This window comes from Aythya marila, assembly GCF_965140915.1.
Source record: "Aythya marila genome assembly, chromosome: 23".
Classification (NCBI taxonomy): domain Eukaryota; kingdom Metazoa; phylum Chordata; class Aves; order Anseriformes; family Anatidae; genus Aythya; species Aythya marila.
Genome location: NC_139064.1, coordinates 2,127,221 through 2,147,988, shown reverse-complemented (window position 1 = coordinate 2,147,988; position 20,768 = coordinate 2,127,221). Strand labels below are relative to the sequence as shown.

The 20,768-nt window shown below is 49.3% G+C and overlaps 2 protein-coding genes across 6 annotated transcripts; one reads left to right on the top strand and one right to left on the bottom strand.

Moving 5' to 3' along the window:
* Positions 1-903: 903 nt before the first annotated feature.
* On the bottom strand, positions 904-15,050 carry C2CD2L (C2CD2 like). Of its 2 annotated transcripts, none has more exons than XM_082777862.1 (14): positions 15,011-15,050; positions 13,310-13,405; positions 12,799-12,918; positions 11,929-12,039; positions 11,075-11,188; positions 10,506-10,623; positions 10,219-10,342; positions 9,622-9,686; positions 9,075-9,202; positions 8,611-8,782; positions 7,797-7,898; positions 7,089-7,222; positions 6,318-6,600; positions 904-5,407 (listed from the first exon to the last, which is right to left on the bottom strand). In XM_082777862.1, exons 1-14 carry the CDS (start codon positions 15,038-15,040, stop codon positions 5,190-5,192), a joined length of 1,815 nt encoding a protein of 604 aa, XP_082633988.1. In that variant the 5' UTR covers positions 15,041-15,050; the 3' UTR covers positions 904-5,189. The 2 variants fall into 2 exon arrangements, with proteins under 2 accessions (XP_082633988.1, XP_082633987.1); XM_082777861.1 differs by lacking the exon at positions 15,011-15,050 and adding an exon at positions 14,550-14,984.
* An 860-nt stretch (positions 15,051-15,910) lies between these two features.
* Positions 15,911-20,768, top strand: DPAGT1 (dolichyl-phosphate N-acetylglucosaminephosphotransferase 1). Of its 4 annotated transcripts, none has more exons than XM_082777871.1 (10): positions 15,911-16,328; positions 16,411-16,531; positions 16,611-16,824; positions 17,344-17,490; positions 17,624-17,708; positions 18,515-18,703; positions 19,311-19,398; positions 19,762-19,917; positions 20,203-20,289; positions 20,586-20,768. In XM_082777871.1, exons 1-9 carry the CDS (start codon positions 16,033-16,035, stop codon positions 20,266-20,268), a joined length of 1,362 nt encoding a protein of 453 aa, XP_082633997.1. In that variant the 5' UTR covers positions 15,911-16,032; the 3' UTR covers positions 20,269-20,289; positions 20,586-20,768. The 4 variants fall into 4 exon arrangements, with proteins under 4 accessions (XP_082633997.1, XP_082633996.1, XP_082633998.1 ...); XM_082777870.1 differs by having other exon boundaries at positions 20,572-20,768; XM_082777872.1 differs by lacking the exon at positions 20,586-20,768 and adding an exon at positions 20,443-20,556.

Below are 20,768 nucleotides of genomic sequence, written 5' to 3'. Positions count from 1 at the left end.
CATGGCCGCCGGCAGGCCGGGCGTTCGAGAACTACATTTCCCAGCATTCCCTGCGCTCCCAACATGGCCGCCTGGCCTGCAGCGTTTGGAGAACTACAGCTCCCACAATGCTCTGCGAAGCCAACATGGCCGCCCGGAAGTGCTGTGCCCTCGAACTACATTTCCCAGCATCCCCCCTGAAAATGACACCTGGCCGGAGGCCGCCATTTTTTGCCCCTCCCCTTCCGGTTTATTTTTGGGGCTTTCCCCTCAATTTTGGGGTTTCATCTCTCCACGGCAGTGTCCTCCCCCCACAATTTTGGGGCTCCTTCCCCTAACTCGGGGCTTCGCCGCCCCTGTTTTGAGGTTCCCCCCAGTGTATAGAAAAACCTAATTTTAAGGTTCTTTCCCCCAATGTTGGGGTTATCACCACAGTTTTGGGGTTCCTTCCCCTAATTTGGGGCTTTGTCCCTCGAGTTTTGGGGCTTCCACACAGGTGACACCAAACTCCCCACTGGGTAGGACCCACTTTTGACCAGCCGGTGGCCCCTAACACTAACTCTAAAACTCTACCCTAACCCCATTTTTTGGGGTCAGAGGCTTCAGGGTCGGATCTTGGGTGGGGTCTCCAGGGTCAGGTCTGGGGAGGGGGTTCTGGAATTTGGGCTGTGTCAGTGGCTCGGCTCGGCTCCGGGGTCAAGGGTTTGGTGTCAAGGTTTTAGGGTCAAGGGTTCGGGGTCAGGGCCCTTTTGGTGCTGGTCCGGGATTGGGGTTTGGGGTCATTACTCACGGTTTGACCTCGCTGTTGGGGGTAGGGGTCAGGGGCTCCATGGAGCTGGTGTAAGGAAGCAGGGCTGGGGAGCAGGGTAGGGGAGCAGGGTAGGAGAGCAGGGGTGCAGTCAGGACGCATGCTCAGGTTTTTATTTCCATGGGTTTTAATAAGTTAACAGGTTCAGCCATTACACAGCAATGGAATTCTTCAACATTTACAAAGGTGCAAGAACTTCATTCATTTACTCTGAATTAAGTCGTTTTATTGTCATCTCTTAAGTAACTACACAGTTCCTAGTTTTGTTTTTTTCCTCTAGACAATCTGGGGTTAAAATAAGCCACCCAGAAAGAAGGTATTAAAGTACAAAAAAAAAAAAAAAAGAGCACACAAAAGGAGGGGTGCTAATTTCAGATTCAGCATGGGGATTTGGTCCAGTACCTCTACAAGCAAAGAGAGGTGGTACGGAGCAGTCACGCTTGTAGAAAGAGCTGTGATTCCTGCACGTACACAAAGACCTTTTCCAGAAGTTTGACCACCGACAGAACTGTTGCTGGATCCTTACACTCACCGTGAGCTAGGGGCAGGGAAGGGAGAACGAGGCAAAAGACTCCAGAACACGCCGATAGCATCCACACACCCAAGCATCTCGCCAGCTACCCAGTAACCTCCCTCTAGGATTAGCACACAGGGAAGGAGAGTGGCTGCCACACGATGCAGCACCTCTAAAAACAAATCTGAAAATAAAACACAGAACGCTTCCTCGCATACACGCTGACACACACACAGATCTGGTGTAGAAACAGCCCGTGCCTCTCGCACTCTCACAGCAGTTTGAAGTTTTCCTGATGCTCCCCTCCCCTGAGCTGCTCTCCAGCTAGCTGCAAAGTCTCCACTCTCTCTCCCCCTCAAAACCCATGCTTGACTACAAAAGCATTTCGAGGGCATCCGCGGGTGCAGTATCTGGATTGTCTTTCTCAAGTTGACCTCTGGGGAGGTGTATCAGGGTTAGAAATATTGTGTGGATGGCACAGAGGCTCCTAAAGCCGTTCTCCTGGCCCTGTCCATTCGCTTTGCGGTGTGAGCGGGATTCTCAGAGAACACGCTGTCCACACGTACACGCAAACACATATACACATGTACAATCCCTCTCCCTTTGGATTGTACACGCTTTGAACCTCCTCTCCAAATCATGGAACCACAGAATGTGTCAGACTGGAAGGGACCTTAAAGGTCATCTAATTCCAACCCCATCACCTGACAGAGTCCCTGCCCTACCAGGCTTCAGTCAAGTTCCACCGCATTAAAGCCCACAGCACCCCCCAAAAAATGAGGTTTTGTGGTCTCCTTCATTCACGTTAATGTTTTTTCTTACTTTAAGAGGCTGCAAAATCACAGAACACCCTTTGCAGGCAGATGCTAAGGGCTTTTCAATGGGAAGGTTCTTAAAAGCCTTACCAAAACAGGGGGAAGGGTGTGTCCGGACAGCTCTAGTTACAAGCGTACAGCTAGAGCGATCTGTTTTCTTCAAAGAAGTGAGAACACACAGCATATGTAAATCCTAACTCTGTTCAGCTAAAACACCAGGAAAAAGAAAAAATAAAAGTATACTTTGGCTTTTTTAACGGTCACTCTTTCTACTTGCGTAGCCAGCAATGAAACGTTGCATTTGGAATACAGCCCGCGTAAGCAGGCTGAACTCTTTCAGAAGCATTTCTTTGTTCAAGTCCAGCGCTCTGACACTCCTCTCCCCCGACTTATTTGGTCAATGGCACCAAGGGCACGAGTACCCACAAGAAGTCAAACAGGGAAAAGCTGATTTCAAACACCATTTCTTCTGTTTTAAAGCAAAAAGCACCAAGAGGTGACTAAACACAAACAGATTTTTTTATACAGCAGCTTTATGAGTGAAAACTCCATGGGACCTTCTCTACAGTTTCTGGAGACCAGAGACTTCCATCACCTTCCCTTCCCTTTTGAGAAAGTTAGGATATTAGGATAAAAGAATCGTTCCTCAGGCCAATAATCACACCTCCCCACAAGGCGGATTTGTTACCATTCTTGGCTTCAGTAAGTCAGGAGATTCACCCACACTCACATAGCCAAGACTACAAAAGAAAAAAAAACAAAACACTGCTTTGGAAGACAAAACTAACCTTGCACAAGAGAAAGGAAACCGTGTACAGATCTGAAGATTAAGGATGGATGTGTTAAATCAGTAACATACCAGAAGTAAAATACTCCAAAGTGCACCCAGTTGTGCCATTCTCCCTTGCCCCACTGACCTTCGAACAGCAGCTTACCCAAATACTCTGAAAAAAACATTCTGCACTCAGAGAAGATTTTGGAGGAGATCAAAAGCTACAAGATCGGTCCTACACTGTAAAACTTTGAGGAGCAATGATGTGGCAGGAAGAAAACATAAGCAGATGCAGGAATTAATGTCTGGGGATATGCTCCATCTGACCTTAACAATAACCCTTTCAGCTGCAAGGATTATTTGCATCCAGCCAGATACAAATTTTCATATCCAATATGAAAAATATTGGATATGAAGAAAAAAAAAAAGCCCACGATAAAGAGTGCCACCAAAAATTCAAGGGAGAATACACAACCACTGTTGTGCACCCTGTGTGCCATTCATCCCACAGACAACAGTGCAGAATATTCCCAACATTTCTGACAGGTCAAAGCTCAAATCAAAACCAGTAATTCCATCGCCACTCGTTGGCAGCCATATCCTGGAGCCCACAAAGCGGGAACAAGTTCAGTAAGGCCTTCCCAACTTCCTGATACTTTTGGGATGCACTCTAAAATTCCTGCCTGTAAATTGTTTCACAACAGCATACCAAACACATTTCAGCCTTTGGAAATAGCACCTGGCCTTACCAGTAACCCAGGATTTGTCCTTCTGAATAACACGATGCATTGTATCACACACAATTCCAGAGTACTGCTACTTTTCCAATTGGGTTGCATCTTGAGTGAAGTATAGCAACAGCCCCCACCTCTGGAGGTATTTTAACAGGAGAACAGAGAGCTGAAGACCCCAGCCAGGCTTACACAATCTCTCTACCAAATTTCTTTTCCTCCCCTTTGACCCATTTCCCTATCTCTGCAGCTCTACAGAAGAGCAAGAGCTTCCATTCAAACAATCTACTTTAACAACGAATAAGCATTTTTCTAAGGAGTGTTGTTACACTCATTCAAACGGGGCCTCTTGGGATATTCACAACGCACGTATTTCAAGAGACTGGGAAAACATTCATTTAGAAGGGCAGTTTCCTCCTGTGTGAGCAGCTCATTTTCCCCCCCATGCAGCTCTCCCTCAAGAAACACCCACTGCAGACAGGCCCACGCTTTAAACGTAGAGGATAACATTTTCTAGAAGGAGGTTAGTTCCCATGCCATCAAGAAAGGCTCTTTCTGCTACAAGAAATGCCGTTCATCAGTGCAAACATGTAAGCTCTTCACTCAGGTTCCACATCACAACGCCCTTTTGCTAGCATTGCCATGTTTCTCGTTATTCATCCCCAGCACATCAGGCACTGGAGTCAGAACTGCTAAGGAGAACCACAGAACTGGACCACAGCCTCTGTTTCCCCCGTGCCCTACCAGACATGGCCCTAACCACCCACAAGGAAAACGTTTCCACTTGTACAGGCAGATGGCTGGTACAAATCTGTCCCATGGCCTCTTCCCCGCTCCAGAACATAGATAAAGAAGCACCGAAAGCAGCCAACGGATGTTCTTGCAAGGACTGGGTCTTCTACAAAAACTCGTCTAGTGGTTAAGGTTTCCTTCTTCTTAGAGACTTCTTTCTTCATCAGTGTAGCACAGAAAAAAGGCACCTTTCACGCCTTCTGAAACGGAGACCATTCCAACAGCCGATCTGGGTGGGGAACAGCAGCTTGTTCTGCTCACAGCACATAGCCCAGGAACGCACACATCGTCCCGCACCACACCTCAGTCATGTTACAGCCTCTGCATCGAGCAGGAGCAACAACAGAATGGTCTGCAACTGCACCATTCTCTCTCAAGAGCAGAATCGAGCAAGGCTACATACCACAGCTCTCGAAAACGCAGCTAACTTGGCAGTTTCTCAGTTTTTTAACTCCGAGGCTGTCACTTGACAGGTGCCAGGAAGCGCCTAGTGAAGCTGGACAGCTGGACAGAGTCACTTCTGCAGCTCCTGGGAACCCCACGGGGATTAGCATGCCTGCTGGATTTTTTTGGGGAGAGCATGACAGTCAGAGAAGGCTGTGCAGTCTCAGCCCTGGGTATGCCACCTTTGCTCCCCAAACAGTGTAAAGCACTGGGGTGTCTTCCCTCCGCCAAGGTTGGAAGGAACTGGACTGCAGATCTCACATACCATGGAGCGGGAAGACAAAAGACTAAGAGAGGATTTCTGTATGATCTTTCCAACCGGCATCTCCCTCCTTCAGTTCTCACCTGTCGTGTTGTCGTTAGCTTTAGGTTTGGATTTAGACTTGAAGGAGAAGCGTTTGATGAGGCGGTGGGAGAAGCTGCCGGCTTTCTTCTTGCTGGCAGAACTGGTGGTGACATTGGTCAAGTCATCGTGAGACTGGCTCAGGCCAGCTTCTTTCTGCTTGGTCTTTCTCCTGAAGATGAGCTTGGTACCACTCCGAAGAAAACTAACTGCAAAGACAGAAGAAGGAGATGGAAACAATGATTGTATCCTTCCCTGGCAAGTCTCAGGGGCAACAAAAGCACCAAATACAAGAGGCAGAGACCTCTTTTGGCATGAGCAGCAAAAGCATACAGCAGGTCAGAGAATCTCAGCTCCCAGCCTCAAGGCAAAGCCTGCATTCAGGACAGACTGCAACACCCGCAAGCTGTTTCACTAAATACTGGCACATGTCCTGTGTGTAAGCTTCCTTTTGTGCAGCAACACCCTCACTGTAGCGGAGTCGTGGAGAATCGGAACTTAAAGGTAAAACTGGTGTGAGTGGAAAATGAGTGGGAATGTCAGTGTGGAGACACCCGCAGGAACACACAAGAAGGGAAAAGGCATCTCAGACTAGGACTGTCTCCAGAGCATCCAGATTAGCTGGTCATCGAGCCCTCAGCACAGCTGCCTGTACTTTCACAACATGTCCAAATCTGGAGAAAAATAACAGTGATGGCTCTGGGTGATAAACTGAGGCAGGGCAGGATGGAAATGCTGATCACTGCCAGCCCCAAAAGGGTACAAAAAGACATCCAAAACCTGCACATTATTCAGTGCTACAGCAGCATTTCCTACAAAGAAGGGGTTCCGTTTTTTTAATTCCTTCTTTTCCCTGCCCACCATGTCTCTTGTCAATCTGGGATAGATACTTTTTGCAAGCTACAAAGGGCTTCCATCTAAGACAGCACACAAACCACAAAGCCTACAGGAATCAGGTAACTGCAAAAAGGTGTTTGAAACCAATTCAGCAGGGAGCATAGAAAATACGTGGGCTCTTCCAAGGCTCCACTGGAAGCCACCCTTCATCACCCCAAAAAGCTGTCAGTTTGTCCTCAGGCACAAGCTGCCATTAGCTATCGTACAAGAGTTCAACCTCACCTTTGTGATCTTTCAAGCTCCTAGTCTCGAGGGCTCCTGTGGAGCCAGTTTCGGATTCAACATCTTCCATGGATGGTCTCTCGGAGATGTCTGATCTCGTTGTCTCATCCAGCTCCTGACTGGCCCCTGGTCCTGATGGCGACGCTTCCAGCAGCTGTGACGACTCAGTGGAATCGTGCATCTGCTCCGCTGCACTCACCGCCCCAGAAGCCCCGTACACCGTGGCCTCCATGGATGCAGCATAACCCAGAGAAAGTGCCATTTCGTCCTGAGCAATAGGTACCTGCAGGGGGTTAAAAAGTCAGACAGGAAGACAGAGTCTAAAGGATTGCATTTCTCTCCGATTCTTCTCATCAGCGCTAAAAAAAAAAAAAAAAAAAAAAAAAAAAAAGCACAGATGTGCAGCAGTCACTTTTTGCTGAAACACACTGGAAGATACCTGATTTCATGGCATTTTGCAGCACTTCCCTCTCTCACACAGGAAAGTCTCAGAATAACTCCTTACATTCTCCATGAGGTTCCCGACTAGTGCAAAAGTTTCCCTTTCTGCTGCCAGTGCTTAGTGAGCTTCCATTGGCAGCTGCCCTGCAGCCTGGCGAGGTACCTTGGATGGGAAGCAGCGACAAAATGCAGGGAAGCAGCAAAAAGCTGAGCAAGTCCTCTGTGCTGGTACTTTTCCACACCATTCCCTACAGGACAGGGTCGTTTTACACAGACATGCACAGAAATAGCCTCCCAGACAGGAAACGGAGCCCCCTAACTGCCAGAGACCTTGGAAACTCCCGAGATGATCAGCGTGCTACGTTTTGTTGGGGTCTTCTTGGCGGGCTTGTTATTTGTCTCAGTTAGCTGCCTGATTGCCGTCTCAGCCACCGGATCCAAGCCATTAGGCATCTGGCTGTCCCCTGAGCGACAAGAAAGATACCAACACTTGAAGTAGCATCCTTCAGCACAGGGAAGAGGTCACTTGCTGATCACGATGCTTTCAATAGGCAACTATGTGGACATGAAGGGAGAGAACAGTATTTATTACAGACTTGCCCAAACAAACTAAAAGGAGAACGCTCTGTAGAGCTCTCGAGTCTTTCTGGCACCTGTAAATTTGAAGTTCCTACAGGCGTATCATTAAAACACCACTCCCACCTCCCACTTCAGAAAGATTTCTAAAGACTCCCAGGAGATCTCCCAGCCTCAGCCACAAAGCATCCAAAGAGCTGCAGCGTTCTGTCTCAGAGACAAAAAGGAGATGCCAAGTGCAACATGACCAAATCTCATTGGCTCCAGCTAACTTAGGGATGTTCTTGTCACGCAAGAAAACACCCATAGTCATGGGCGGAATTTCTTTTACCTGCCCCCTCCCCCTTACCCTCTTCACTCAATCACTTGGACTTCCTCTTCTGCAGCACATTCAGACACTCTTCTAGAAAGGCTAAGGAACATCCTCGCTCCAGTAAGAACTTCTGACTTGCATGCACTTACTGCTACTGCTGGCCAAGAGGCTGCGAGGACAGCTGCTCTCCAAAAGAACCGTCGTCTTCTTTTCAGTTACTTCCACCTTGGATGGCGATCTTGAGGGTGAATCTTCACGGTGAAAGACAGGCAGAGACAACAGTCAGTGGAGATGAAGTTTAGGCAACTTCATCACCGTATTGTGCCCTTCCTCCCCGCCCCCCACAGAGGGTCTGCTGCCACGAGGCTGTGCAGCACTGACGTTGCAAGAAGCCTTCTGGAACAAGACATGCGAAGCAGCCCTGTCACAAGGTTTGTGCTGTTTCCCAGCCCTGCCTCACAGAATATCCAGCACCACATTAACCAAGACATCAGACAGACACTGAGCAGCACCAACCACTGGCAAGCAAGGGCGACATATTTTCAAGCCTGCCAACAGTACCCAGAGCATAATTCATTTAGCAGTGATGAAAAAATAGAGGAAGAAAGCCACAACACTTAGCACAACATCATGCAGAAGCTATGCAACACCAGCATACACAGCTCAGTCCTGCCACCAGAAGATGTCAGAGAGGCTTGTCCCTCTCACAGCTCTCCCCAGTTGCTCCCCTCAAATTGATCTCCTCAATTCCCTCCCTCAAGGCTACGTATTCCTCTCCAGACGGCCACAAAACATTAATAACTCAGAAGCTAAAAGCACCGCCCACCCATCCGATCCTTAAGGTGCACAACAACCACAACACACAATGGCTGAACAGTTTTCCTGCTGCCTGTGTGAACGGCCTCAGGAATACGCCCCACCCCACGCCACCTTGACAAGACTCCTGCCCCAGGGCAGCCTCACCCAGCTTGCAGTCGGCTTTGGGCCGGGACTGAATTGTGGTGACAGTAGTCACGATCGTGCCATCAGGCATGATGGTCCGGTCCATCTCCACCTTCTTGGTGGGGGTGATGCTGGTACGCAGAGATGTGGCGTGCTGAGCATTTAGAGATGTAGAAGAATCCTGGTATAAGAGCTACAAAGAGTAAGACACAGCTCAGAGGGGGCTCTCCTCCTCCCAGAAGTTAAGGCAGGCAACAGGGATGACAAAAGCCACCCCTCCAGGCACCAAGGAGCCATTCTCACTACAACGTCAGCCGAACAGAGGAAAGCTCAGGCACTAAGGGCAAGGTGATACACCTCCTCGACCTAGGGGGCTGTTTGTCCCCTGCCACAAGCGCAGGCCTAGTAATGCTGGTTTCCAGCTCGAGCCTCGCATTATAAATATTTCCAGATCATGCGTTCACACGGCTGGGTTGCCTGCTCACCTCCAGTACAACGGTAGCTTCAGCTGCCAGCGACTGCCCAGCTCCAGGGGCCAGAGAGCAGATCTGTCTCCCGGATGGCCGTTTGCTCAAAGGATCAAGCAAAAGAGTAGTATGGGCCAGCAGCACATCTGCAAGAGGGAAGAGGAGAAAAAAAAAATAAAAACGACAGAACTTTAGCACCTCAGACCTCTCACAAGCTCCCTGTGCTTTTGGAAAGTGATCCCATGGGCCAACGAATCAGCTGCCCTTGGCTCTACTACATCCCTCTCACTGCTTTTAGGTTAGGAAGTGCAGGCCACAGGAACCTCCCAGGTACCAAAAAGGTCACTAAGAGCCTTTCACTAAGAATAACAGACTTGAGAGTTACTTCACCCAGTCAAAGGCTCACAAAAAGTTGGATACAAAAATCCTGTGCAGATATCAGACATAATCCTGTTCATAATACATCATAACTACAAAGAAGATCCACAGGCTCAAAGCACAGCAAGTCCCTTAGGCATTTTTGTCACCTTGTCTTAGAATCCATTTTATGGCTTCCTGTACTTACCTTCACCTCTGCCACTGTTCCCCAGCACCTGTAGCTTCAGCTCCTTACTTCTAGGTCCCAACTCACTGTTGAAACACAAATAGACAAGCTGCTGTTAGGCAGTCTTTGCAAAATTACCAAAGTAAACAAGACTATTATATGTTTTCCCTCCCACAAATCTCACATCCCTCATCATCTTTCCAAAGCTCCTGTAAGTGTGTATTATTTTGGAGGACACAAGAAGGGGCAGCAAGCAAGAAGAGGGAAAACTCAAGTTTCTGTCCCATGCAGGGCTGCGTACGCTGTCAGGGCAAGTTAAGATAGCAACCTTGTCTGGAAGGCAGAGAACTCCTGCCCCCACACTCCCCATGCTCAGCACTTCTGTCCATCCAGTTAACACACACACTATTCAGGGAAGCAGGAAATAATATGTACGTGAGTTGGGGCTGATCACTGGGACTCACAGCCCAGCACACAGGCAGCACGGTTACACACCATCCTGCTGTACAGACATCACCTCCACGCCACCTGCATCAGTTACTGCTGCGTGGCAATGACACCCAGAGACTCTGCCAGTCTGCCTCCACTGCGAGGACCAAAAGACCAGCAGGCACTTACAGAACGAGCTCCTCGTTCCACTCCATCTCTGCAGCAGTGCTGGCACTCCCAGCTGTCACTGGCCTCATCCATTTCTGCTGCGGGGGACTGTCTAGCTCTACGACACAGCAGATCTCCTCAACTCCTGCAACAGAGAAAGAGAGCACACGTGCACCTGTCAACACAAGGCAGAGTTCAGTGGGCACGTATGCATATTGCCATTCAAAGCCACCCAAATCATCCACACGCTCTCACCTCATCATTTCTGCACTTCCCCTGCTTCAGATGAACCACGTTTTCAGGCTTACCTGCCTTTTCCTGGGAGCCCAAGTTCAGCACGTGAAGATTCCGTAGGAAAAGCTTGGAACCTAGAGGGCCTGCTACTGCACCAGCTGGGGAATCTCGAGTCAACTTACTGCTGGATACCTGAAGAATGATGAGAGGAAGACTGACACTTTTATCATTCTCTTGTCAGCAGACAGTGGTTAAGACACACGGCATTTGTGCTTGCACCTCCCAATTGGCTTGCACCCACAAAGCCATCCAGAGACGCTGCAGACCCCCCAAGCTACAGACCTCCAGCTAGCCCCCAGCTTACTTCAAATATGAAATTTAAGGCAGACAGGAAAAGAGACAGACAGGAATGAGCTTGCTGGCTACTAGAAGGGGAACTGAAGATGACTACACTGCTGAAGGTCTGTCCCACTCTAATTCTCCCTGCTTCCCATGCTACAATACCCCAGTTCCTACGACAGCACAGCCAGGGATGTGGCTGTTGCTCAGAAGTCAGACTTAGCCCTTGGATTCCTGCCTAAGTCTCAGCCCTCAGAAGCACCCCAGTGTTCAAGGCATGAATATCACAAGAAGAGAGCCTTACCGCCCCAGTTCCTGCGGTGCAGGCTTTCAGATGTACCATCAAGGCTGGCTGCGTGCTGACAATGGTATCCTCGATCAGATCCTTTATGGTAGACAGACCCACTCTCCCGTCATTCTTCTCTCCACAAATCAAAAGGAAACACAGGAACGTCATAACAAGGCAGATACATTTTCTCCTTAGACAGCTACAACTGCCTCTCAAGCCTCTACACGGCCTTTCTCCTAGCAATACCCTCCTATACACTCTTCCTCTATCCTGTATGCCTCCTCCTCAGTGCCTGAGCTTTGCTGTAATAGCTGCAGGCAAGTATAACCTGCACGAACAAGACAAACTGACCTTTTCCATCTGTAGCCCATCTATTACAAATTTTGACAATAAAGCCTTCAGAGTTTGCCACATCATCACTGCCTCATGAGATGGTGCTACCACACCTCCACAAGAACAGCTGAATTCCTACATCTACTCAATATAAGGCAACAAGGGTGTCAATAAAACTAACAAACAGAACTGTTTGGGGCACAGAAGCGCAAACACATGGGTGTTCAGCTCATCAAGTCACTAATACCTATGGCTTCTGCATGCTTTACAACTCAAAAACAAAACAAAACAAAAAAAAAAAACAGCTCATTTTGCAGCTACACATTTGGCAACAACAGCAGGAGAACCTACACGGACTAAAAGCCTTTTTTGCTACACATTCCAGGGTGAAAGAACCCCCTTCCCTTGCCACAGAAGGGCCACAACAGTGAACTGCCAATCTCTCTCCTTTGCAGCAGCCTTCTTGCTGTCTGCGCACTGTTTCCACCCCTCCTGCCCTTGCTCTGCTCGAGTCCAGCTTCCCCCTGTTTGCTTACCTCATGAGGTTGAAATCTTGGAAGAACTGACAGATTCAAGTCTGGCCTGTCCTTGAATGTCCATGACACCAGGAGACCCTCATCCTGTATCTCCTCCAAGTGGATCTCCACCTGACCCAGAACAAACACGCAGTCAGGAACACTCTGTTTTTATCAGGCATTTTCTCCCCTGTTTCAAATTCATCAACACAAAGGGCCCCACGCCAGTCCATGCAGCAATTAAAGACAGCAAGTAAGAACATAGGTGGTCCTGGGCCTCTCAGAGTTACGAAATGCAGAAGTTTCAGCACTTCACACTCAGACCCAGCTTTCTCACTGCCTTTGGATGCCCAGAAGCCAGTCAGAGGCAAAAACTGTTATTTCTTTGGTCAAAGACACAGCCTGCAGGACAATCTGGAAGAGCAAGTTGGGTACTAATACAGGGTATTTGCTGAGCTACGTCTATTAATCATCACCAAACATAAGCACGGCCATTTGTAAGTCTCTAGGAGACGAGCTGTGCCTGAAAACTCATCCAGGTCACCAACAGTCTGCAACAACAAACCAGCCCGTACAGCATGCTGTAGTTCAGAAGTTCTGCACCTATGCAGAACAAGTACGTCATTAATACAGAAACAGAATGACAGAGGAAGAACTCCTGACTCAGCTTCTCTAGTAAAAACAGCGCAATGAAATTTAACATAGCTCAGAAATAATTGAAAGACAAACGACTTTTGAACTTTTTGTTAAACACGAACATCTAAGGTGATCTGTTGAAAGCAACAGGTCTGGGACACAGTAGTCAAATAACTAACCGAGCATAAATAACTTTACCTGGCAGAGGGCTAGGTAAAAGAACAAATTCGATGGCAAACTTTTTACAACCATTACCTTAGCCTGCAGCAGAGACAAAGTGACATGATACGTATCCACAGAAACAGCAGCTGGGGATTGCTGCGTTACAGAGACGGGGAATTTCACGGCTTCTGCAGACAGATGGCAGTAAAGCACCTATAGAGAAAAGGAAGCAAATAGGTTTATGTCCTTGGTAAGAAGCGGAAGCAAGATGGCAAGACCTATAAAAGCAATAGGCAAGGTTGACCCATTGTGGCAAAGAAACATCAGGCTTATTGTCAGCTGCAGGTCTGTACTGCAAATCTGCCACTTAAGACTCCACACATGAGGCAATAAGAATGTATCAGTGACAGAAGCTCTCTTCTCTCCTCTGCACTACCCTGATACTCAGATTCAGCACCCCTACACCTCAGCTCTACCTGCTCTTGCAGAGCTCACAGATGTACAGCCCCAGAGCTGCAATCTCTGTTACACGAGTGTTGGCAATCTCTGTAGAACACACCATCAGTCGACAGACATGCTACAATTCAGAACAGCAAAGCCTTACCATGCTGCAGTCCGACTGGCCTTTGCACGTCACACAGCTTATATTTGCTGCTGGTGGTAACTGAGGACCCTCTTCAAACGTGATTTGCACTGAACTCTATGAAAATAGAGATCTGTTAGTTCCCGGTGGTCACAGCATCCCAGGCAGTTTCACAGAAGATAAGCAAGTCTAACTTAGGGCCCTGGGGACGTCCCGGTTCATTTCCATGAATCCAAGCAGCACAAAGACACCCATGACACAACTCCACCCTCCCTGACTCCTCTAACACAGACTCCAGGCAGCTCTCCCTGTGACCAAGCCTCTGAACTGCAAGGCTCAGTGGAGAAACAGGTCGCTTCCCACTGCCAGCTGACAAGCTTTTGGACAACGGGACCACAACTCCTCAACCCCCAGCCTCCACTGCCTCCCTATACCCGGCACTGAAGAAAGGGCGAGGACAGCAAAAACCTAACTATCCCTCACTGGTAACTATCGCCCCACATGCAGACAGTTCACATGCAGGCTAAAGTCCCTTGCAGTCCTGTACTGTCTCGGATATTTTCTCATTTCATAATAGTTAGACCAGCCATTTCCTCTTCTTGCAAGCCTCCTCCACCAGATCTGCACATTCACCTACCTAGGTCAGTCCAGAGAATCGAATCAGTCCCTTCTCCCCACGACCAGAGGACTTCCAGTCTCACCATAGCCTCACCTCATCAGTACACTCTCTCTTTCAAGAGCACCCAAAAACAAAACTTGCCTTAAGACAAACTACTCTCCCATGTAGTGGTCAGCCACCTCCCCTTGTCTAAGTTCTTTTTGCCTTTTTTTTTTTTTTTTTTTTTTCAGGCAGAAGCCCTTGCCTTGCAGGTAACGTGAGCTCCTGTGAAATTACTTCCTTGTGGAAGGGAAGACCTAAGGTTCAGGCCCCAGCCCCTTTTAAGCAAAACGTGCTGCCGAACACCTACTTCTCAAAGTTTGTAAAACCACGTTATGCTCACGTTTAGTTACGCACCCCATCCCTCAAGCACAGCAGAGAGCGAAACACAGCAGCCCAAAAAGCGAAGCTGGCACACCGAGCGTTTCCCAACACAGCTCAGCCCACACCACAGGGTCCCCAACTGGCAGCCCACTAACAGTGGATTCCTCAGAGCCTGACGACAAAGGGGTCGCAGCCCCGCTCTCCCAAAAGCTAGATACCCTCCCTCAGCCCACCGCCAACACCACCACCGTGGCCCAGCCCGCCCATGCCCTGCCATACCCCGTGCCGGCGCGCCTGGCTGTTGAGGGCCCGCACCCAGGCCCGCTGCCACTGCTCCCGCAGGGACCGGAGGGCGAGCAGCGCGGCGAGCAGCGCCCGGGCCCCGGCTTCTTCCTCCGCCACCACCGGCGGCCGCCGCCGCCGCCACAGCACCCGCAGGGCCGCCGCCCGCCAGTACTGGAGCAGCCAGGCCGCGACGGTGAGCAGCGAGGCGGCGAAGAGCAGCACCAGAGCGCTCCAGCCTGGATCCGGCCCCATGGCGCGGTGCCTCACGGCGGGCCCGGTGGCATCCCGGACCAGAGGAAAGGAAAGGAGAGGAAAGGAGAGGATGCGGGCCTGGGCCGCGCCGCCTTTCCCTTCCCCCAGCCCCGCGGCGCACGTGGGCCGGGCTCGGCCCCCGCCGCTCGCGGCCGCCGCCTGCGCACAACGGCGGCGGGAGGCTGAACCCTCCCCACACCGACCTGGCCGTGGCACGCAGCTACCTTCGCCATTCCTCATGGGCAGGTTCTTCATCCCGGGTTTTACGGTCTTAGGTCTGTCCAGGCAACCTCGTCGTGCTGCTGCTGTTGTTGTTGTTGTGAGCCTTCTCTTCCGGCAGCCTGAAAGAGCAAGGCAAATGCGGTCAGGGCGATGAGCTCCCCGACAGCCTTTCTGTCTCTCTCGCTTAGAAACAGATTTCTCTGAACTCCTCTTTTTCCAGCTGTGCTGACTGATGGACACATTCGCAGCAGGGCTGTAAGCTATTCAGTTGCCTGCTCTCAGCTCCAGCCAACCCTACTGTAGAGGGGCAGCAGTAAATGCTTTCACTTCCTTTCCTCACAAGTCACCTTCCATGGGGGCATTTCCCCCGTGCTACATCTGCAGGAGGCTCTCTGGCCAACCACTTATCTGCCTCAAAACTTATTTATTTAAGGCTCAGCTACAGCTTACCAGCTTTTACAGCAATTCAGCAGACAGCAGAGCAGAAAACACCTCTTTCAGTGCAGCAGCAGCTGCCGGTCAGCACAGAAGCCATCAGAAACCACCTCAGGTCCCCGTGCTTCAGACACAGGGCAGGGGGAAACGCTTCTTGCTGCTACCAGACCCGCTGCCTTTGCACCTGCTCGGTGACTCGCAGCCTTGCCACCCCTGAAGCTCTAAACACCCGTTACGGGCGTCCTGGCGCAGAAAGACCCGGGATATATTTTTTTTTCCTTTTTATTTATTTACATTTTTATTCTTTTATTTCACTTTTTCTCCCCCGGCGCTTCAGGAAACGCTCCCTCCGCCTCCCGGTCCCCTCAGCTCTCCCTCGCGGCGCTTCCCCACGCATCCCCGTGAGGCGCCCCCGGCTCTGGGGAGCTCCCCTCAGCCTCCGCCGCTCCCGGGGCCCCCCCTCACGGCGCCCCGCCGACGGGGCCGACCCCGCCTCCCGCGGGGGCAGAAGTGACGTACCTGGCGGCGGAGCCGGGGCGGCGCGCGGCTGGGCAGCGCCGAGGCGGCCATGTTGGTTGAGGGCAGAGCGGGAGGAGCCCGGTTGGCTCCCCACCACCATCCGTGCCAGGCTCAAAGATGGCGCTTCGTGCGTCGGAGGGGGTGCGCGCGCGCAGCCAGCGCCTCCTTCCCCGCTCCCTGTGAGGCGGCCATGGCGGCCTGGCCGGCCGTGCCGCTCGCCATCAACCTGTGCGGCTCGCTGCTGGGCATGGCGGCCACGCTGACGCTGATCCCGGCCTTCAAGGAGCGCTTCGTGGCGGCTCGGCTCTTCGGGCAGGACCTCAACAAGACGTCGCGGCGGCCCGTGTGAGTAGCGGCACCCCCGGTGCCCCGCGCGGGGCCGCGTTGTGCCGTGCCGTGCTCACCGCCTCCCGTTCGTTGCCCGCAGGCCCGAGGCGCAGGGCGTGATCAGCGGCGCCGTGTTCCTCATCATCCTCTTCTGCTTCATCCCCGTGCCCTTCCTGCGCTGCTTCGTGGAGGACGGCTGCGCGGCCTTCCCGTACGACGAGGTAGGGCTCGGCCGGCGCCCGGAGCGCGGTGGGCGCGGGGTGGGCGCCGGTAACCGCAGCGCTGTTCTCTGTCCTTCAGTTCGTGGAGCTCATCGGCTCGCTCCTTGCCATTTGCTGCATGATTTTCCTGGGCTTTGCAGATGATGTCTTGAACCTGCGCTGGCGCCACAAGCTCCTTCTTCCTACCATGGCCTCCCTCCCATTGCTCATGGTGTACTTCACCAACTTTGGGAACACGACCATTGTGGTGCCCAAGCCCTTCCGCGTTCTGCTGGGCATGCACTTGGACCTGGGTAAGTTCAGAGCACGAAAAAACATCATCAAAGCAATCGGTGATAGCCAGAGGGGCTCACCTGAAACGTTAACATGTAGCAGATTGAAATGCCTGTGCTGCAGAGGGAACCCATGAAGGATTTGCTAAATAAAGAGTGAGAGGGCACGTCACCAAATAATTATTACACTGGTGAGAATATCCATCAAGAGGTCCAATGTGCATCTAACCATACACACATATATAGGCACCATACATTTTTCCAGGTTTCTGGCAATACAACAGTGTCAGATGCCAATATCAGAATCACAGAAACAGGACACAACAGGCAGCTGGCCTGTTGCAAATTTGAGGCAGTCGCCGTGCTGTATGTGTGTGTACACATAAGATTCAGGGCACTATTTGTTAGAAAGCTACTGACTTCGAAATTTACCCAGACACCAGCTAATAGATTGTCATCCAAAGCAGGAAAGTTCAAGTAAATTGGACTAGAGCCTGTTTCAAATATGCATGCTGAAGTGTTTGGCTCACTCACCCACAGGTATCCTCTACTACGTGTACATGGGGATGCTGGCGGTGTTTTGTACCAACGCCATCAACATTCTGGCTGGAATCAATGGAATCGAAGCAGGGCAGTCTCTGGTGATTGCTGCTTCCATTATCGTGTTCAACATCGTAGAGTTAAACGGTAAGGAAGTGACACGCTGAGCCGGTACAAAAAAAAAAAAGCAAAGGGAAATAGAATCCTAGATTTTAGCTGGTGTTAAAAATAACCTAGTCCTGTCTTAGAACAAACTTATTTTGTTTCTTTTTTTCTTTAGGGGATTATCAGGATGATCACATTTTTTCTCTCTACTTTATGATTCCCTTTTTTTTTACCACGCTGGGCCTGTTTTATCACAACTGGTAAGAGGATGGACATTCAGCATTTCTTTTGAAATGCACTCTTTACTTTTACCCTCCATAAACAAAAATGTTTACCGACATGCAAGCGGGATAGTGGAGCATAGACAAGCTTCTTGCCAGAACCATGAATGCAAAGCAACAATCCACTGGTAGCTTTTGGGTTTACTAGAACAATTTAGATCACACTGATTCACTAAAATGCATGGAATACTCTACCTCACATCTCCCTACTTTTATTTATACGTTGTATTCTCTGCAAGTCACAGTGCAGGATAGTTTTCAGCATATATACACCTGCAATTGGTGTTTTCGATGTGTGGATTGGTGGTGGCCTCCAGGGTAGAGTTTTGTAGACTACAGTGGTAGCAGGTACATATCTGTCCTGGTTTCAGTTAGCACAGAATTAATTTTCTTCCTAGTAGCTGGTGGAATGCTGTGTTTTGGCTTAGAATGAGAAGAGTGCTGATAACACCCCGATGCTTTAATTGTTGCAGAGCAGTGCTTATACTAAGCCAAGGACATCTCAGCCTTTGCTCTGTCCTGCCAACGGGCAGGCTGGGGGGTGCAGTAAGAGCTGGGAGGGGACAGACCCAGGACAATATCTTAGTATCCCATAAAAGCATTGCTATGCTTCTTTTAAGCAGACAAGGAGTTATCTTCAGTTCCTGAGAAGAAGCCAGCTGAGGCTTAACGTCTCTCTTGCCCCCCCAACCTGCCACCTAGGAATGCATTCAGCGATTATAAAGTCATTTTCTTAGAAACGGTGATCATAACAAACCTTTGCTCTTTTGCCCTACGGACCGCAGGTACCCATCCCAAGTGTTTGTTGGGGACACTTTCTGCTACTTTGCTGGCATGACCTTTGCTGTGGTGGGCATCTTGGGGCACTTCAGCAAAACAATGCTGCTTTTTTTCATCCCGCAAGTGCTCAACTTCCTCTACTCATTGCCTCAACTCTTCCATGTCATTCCTTGTCCCCGCCACCGGCTGCCAAGGTAATGTACTTGAGTGACCTGTAATGGTACTAGAGATGGTGTCTTTTGTCTCCCATAGCAGCTGAGAAACAAGAGCAGGTGTTGGTCCTCTTTTTAAAACCTGTCGAGGTAGGTTGTGTAATTAAAATCTGGCCTGCTGTGCTGCTTGTGGTTGAGTCAAGCAGTACAGGCTTCTCAAAAAAAAAAAAAAAAAGGACTGTTATGAGTATGATTATTCTCAGCTCCAAGACAGAGGAATGCTGTTGCAGTAGGCTCTGCTAAAGTTTCATAGAAGCAAGCATTCTGTGACACTGTGCCATAATGCTGTCTGTGTTTGTGATCATATCGGCATATATTCAGTTCTTCTATTTTTTAAAACCTTTAGTTTTATGCATACATTGGGTGGAAGGGGGGGGGGAAGTGTCTTCTTCTGACTGCACAGTCTGAGGAATCAGGTATCAGCAGCTGTTGTTAATTATTAACAGATTATTCCTGCCCTTTTTTTTTTTTTTTTTTTTTTCACCAATGGATTTCTTTCTCAGCAACTTGTCTCAGTATCTAAATCTGCTTACATAGGTATCACTGTTTCCTTGCTCTATCCGGACTAAGACTTTAATGTTCCTTTTAGGCTCAATCCTAGTACAGGGAAGTTGGAGATGAGCTACTCCAAATTCAAAACTAAGAGCCTCTCAGCCCTGGGAGCATACACTCTGAAGGTAATACCAGGAAAACATTCCAAATCCAGACCTGCTTTGAGGCAGCAATTACATGAAGGAACCACAGGCTGTGAGGGAAGACAATTTCTGGGTTCAGTGGTTGTTTCCTGGCTCAAATCCAGAACACATTCTACTTAGCCCAGTCACTGTCTCTCACAGTCATTCAACCATGTTACTAATTGTTCTTTTAAGATAACCATACACAGCAGTGGTCCCAGGACCATCCCTAGCCTGTCCTTTTTTTTTTTTTTTTTTTTTAAAGTAAGAGTACGAGCCAAACTACTGGGATAGTAGAACAAAACAGAGCTAGCAAAGAGCACTAAACACAGCTGGTGTAATAGCATGCAATATTTCTTTCCCTAGGCAGTAAAGAGCTTGCACATAGTAGATGTGAGAAGTGGAACGGATGAAGATGGCGAATACACCGAGTGCAATAACATGACACTTATTAACTTTGTTATAAAGCTGATTGGACCCACCCACGAGCGAAATCTGACTCTCCTGTTGCTACTCATCCAGGTCAGACAAACGGTCCCACCAGCAATGAAATATACCCTGTGGTAAACACAGATCCAAATCAGTCTCAAGAGTTTCAGGGGTGGCAGAGGGAAGTAAAGTGTCACACTTTTCACGCAACATGCATAAATATGGCACAGAACTCCATGAGCTGAAGTCACAGTGGTGTGTGGGAACATTCTGATGCAACTTAGAATGCCTTGCAGATAGCGCTGCTACTTATATTCAACATGTGAACTTTCTTGCCTAATACAATATAACACAATATATGTATTTTTTTTTACCTAGGTCCTGGGGAGTGCGATTGCATTTTCAATCCGGTACCAACTAGTGCGGTTGTTTTATGATGTCTGACTAGGCTACAAGGAGCCAGTGGTAAGAGTTGCACTTTACAGTCAACTTCCTCCAGTTGCTGACCAAATAATTCAAATGATCTTATTCTGGTCCTCTGAGAGCATCAGGCCACCTTTCAAAAGGCAAGCTGACCTCTGGGCCTGTCCAGAATCACAATCTTCTTTCTGTGCACAGAGGTCTTTTGTCCAGTTCTGCTGACAGGAGAGATTCAACGCTACTTGGACATCACTGTTAATGGGATTACCTTTGAGAGGGGAATTAAGGAACCTGCTTTTTTTTTTTTTTTTTTTTTTTTTTTTTAAGCACACAATGTTTAGGGAAAGGGGGAAGAGATGAAACCGCACTGAATTCAAGAAGCGCCTTTCCGTTCCCTGAGAGAAAACAGGAACTTCTATTTCTGTAAGACTCTACAGCAGAGCAGAGCGGACATAGAATATTGTTATAAATCATACCCAAAATTCAGAGCACTCTGAGAATAAAAGAACTCAAGGTACCCTTTC

Bases quoted from the DNA above. Each gene is read 5' to 3' on its own strand.
- C2CD2L (XM_082777861.1), bottom strand. From the start codon at position 14,807: ATGGGGCCGGATCCAGGCTGGAGCGCTCTGGTGCTGCTCTTCGCCGCC. The intron at 12,919-13,309 runs GTAAGGCTTTGC...TTTTCTCTATAG, and splicing joins GCCAGTCGGACTGCAGCATG to GTGCTTTACTGCCATCTGTC. The intron at 8,783-9,074 runs GTGAGCAGGCAA...TACTCTTTGTAG, and splicing joins AAGCTACCGTTGTACTGGAG to CTCTTATACCAGGATTCTTC.
- DPAGT1 (XM_082777871.1), top strand. From the start codon at position 16,033: ATGTTGGTTGAGGGCAGAGCGGGAGGAGCCCGGTTGGCTCCCCACCAC. The intron at 16,825-17,343 runs GTAAGTTCAGAG...ACTCACCCACAG, and splicing joins GGGCATGCACTTGGACCTGG to GTATCCTCTACTACGTGTAC. The intron at 18,704-19,310 runs GTAATGTACTTG...TGTTCCTTTTAG, and splicing joins CCCCGCCACCGGCTGCCAAG to GCTCAATCCTAGTACAGGGA.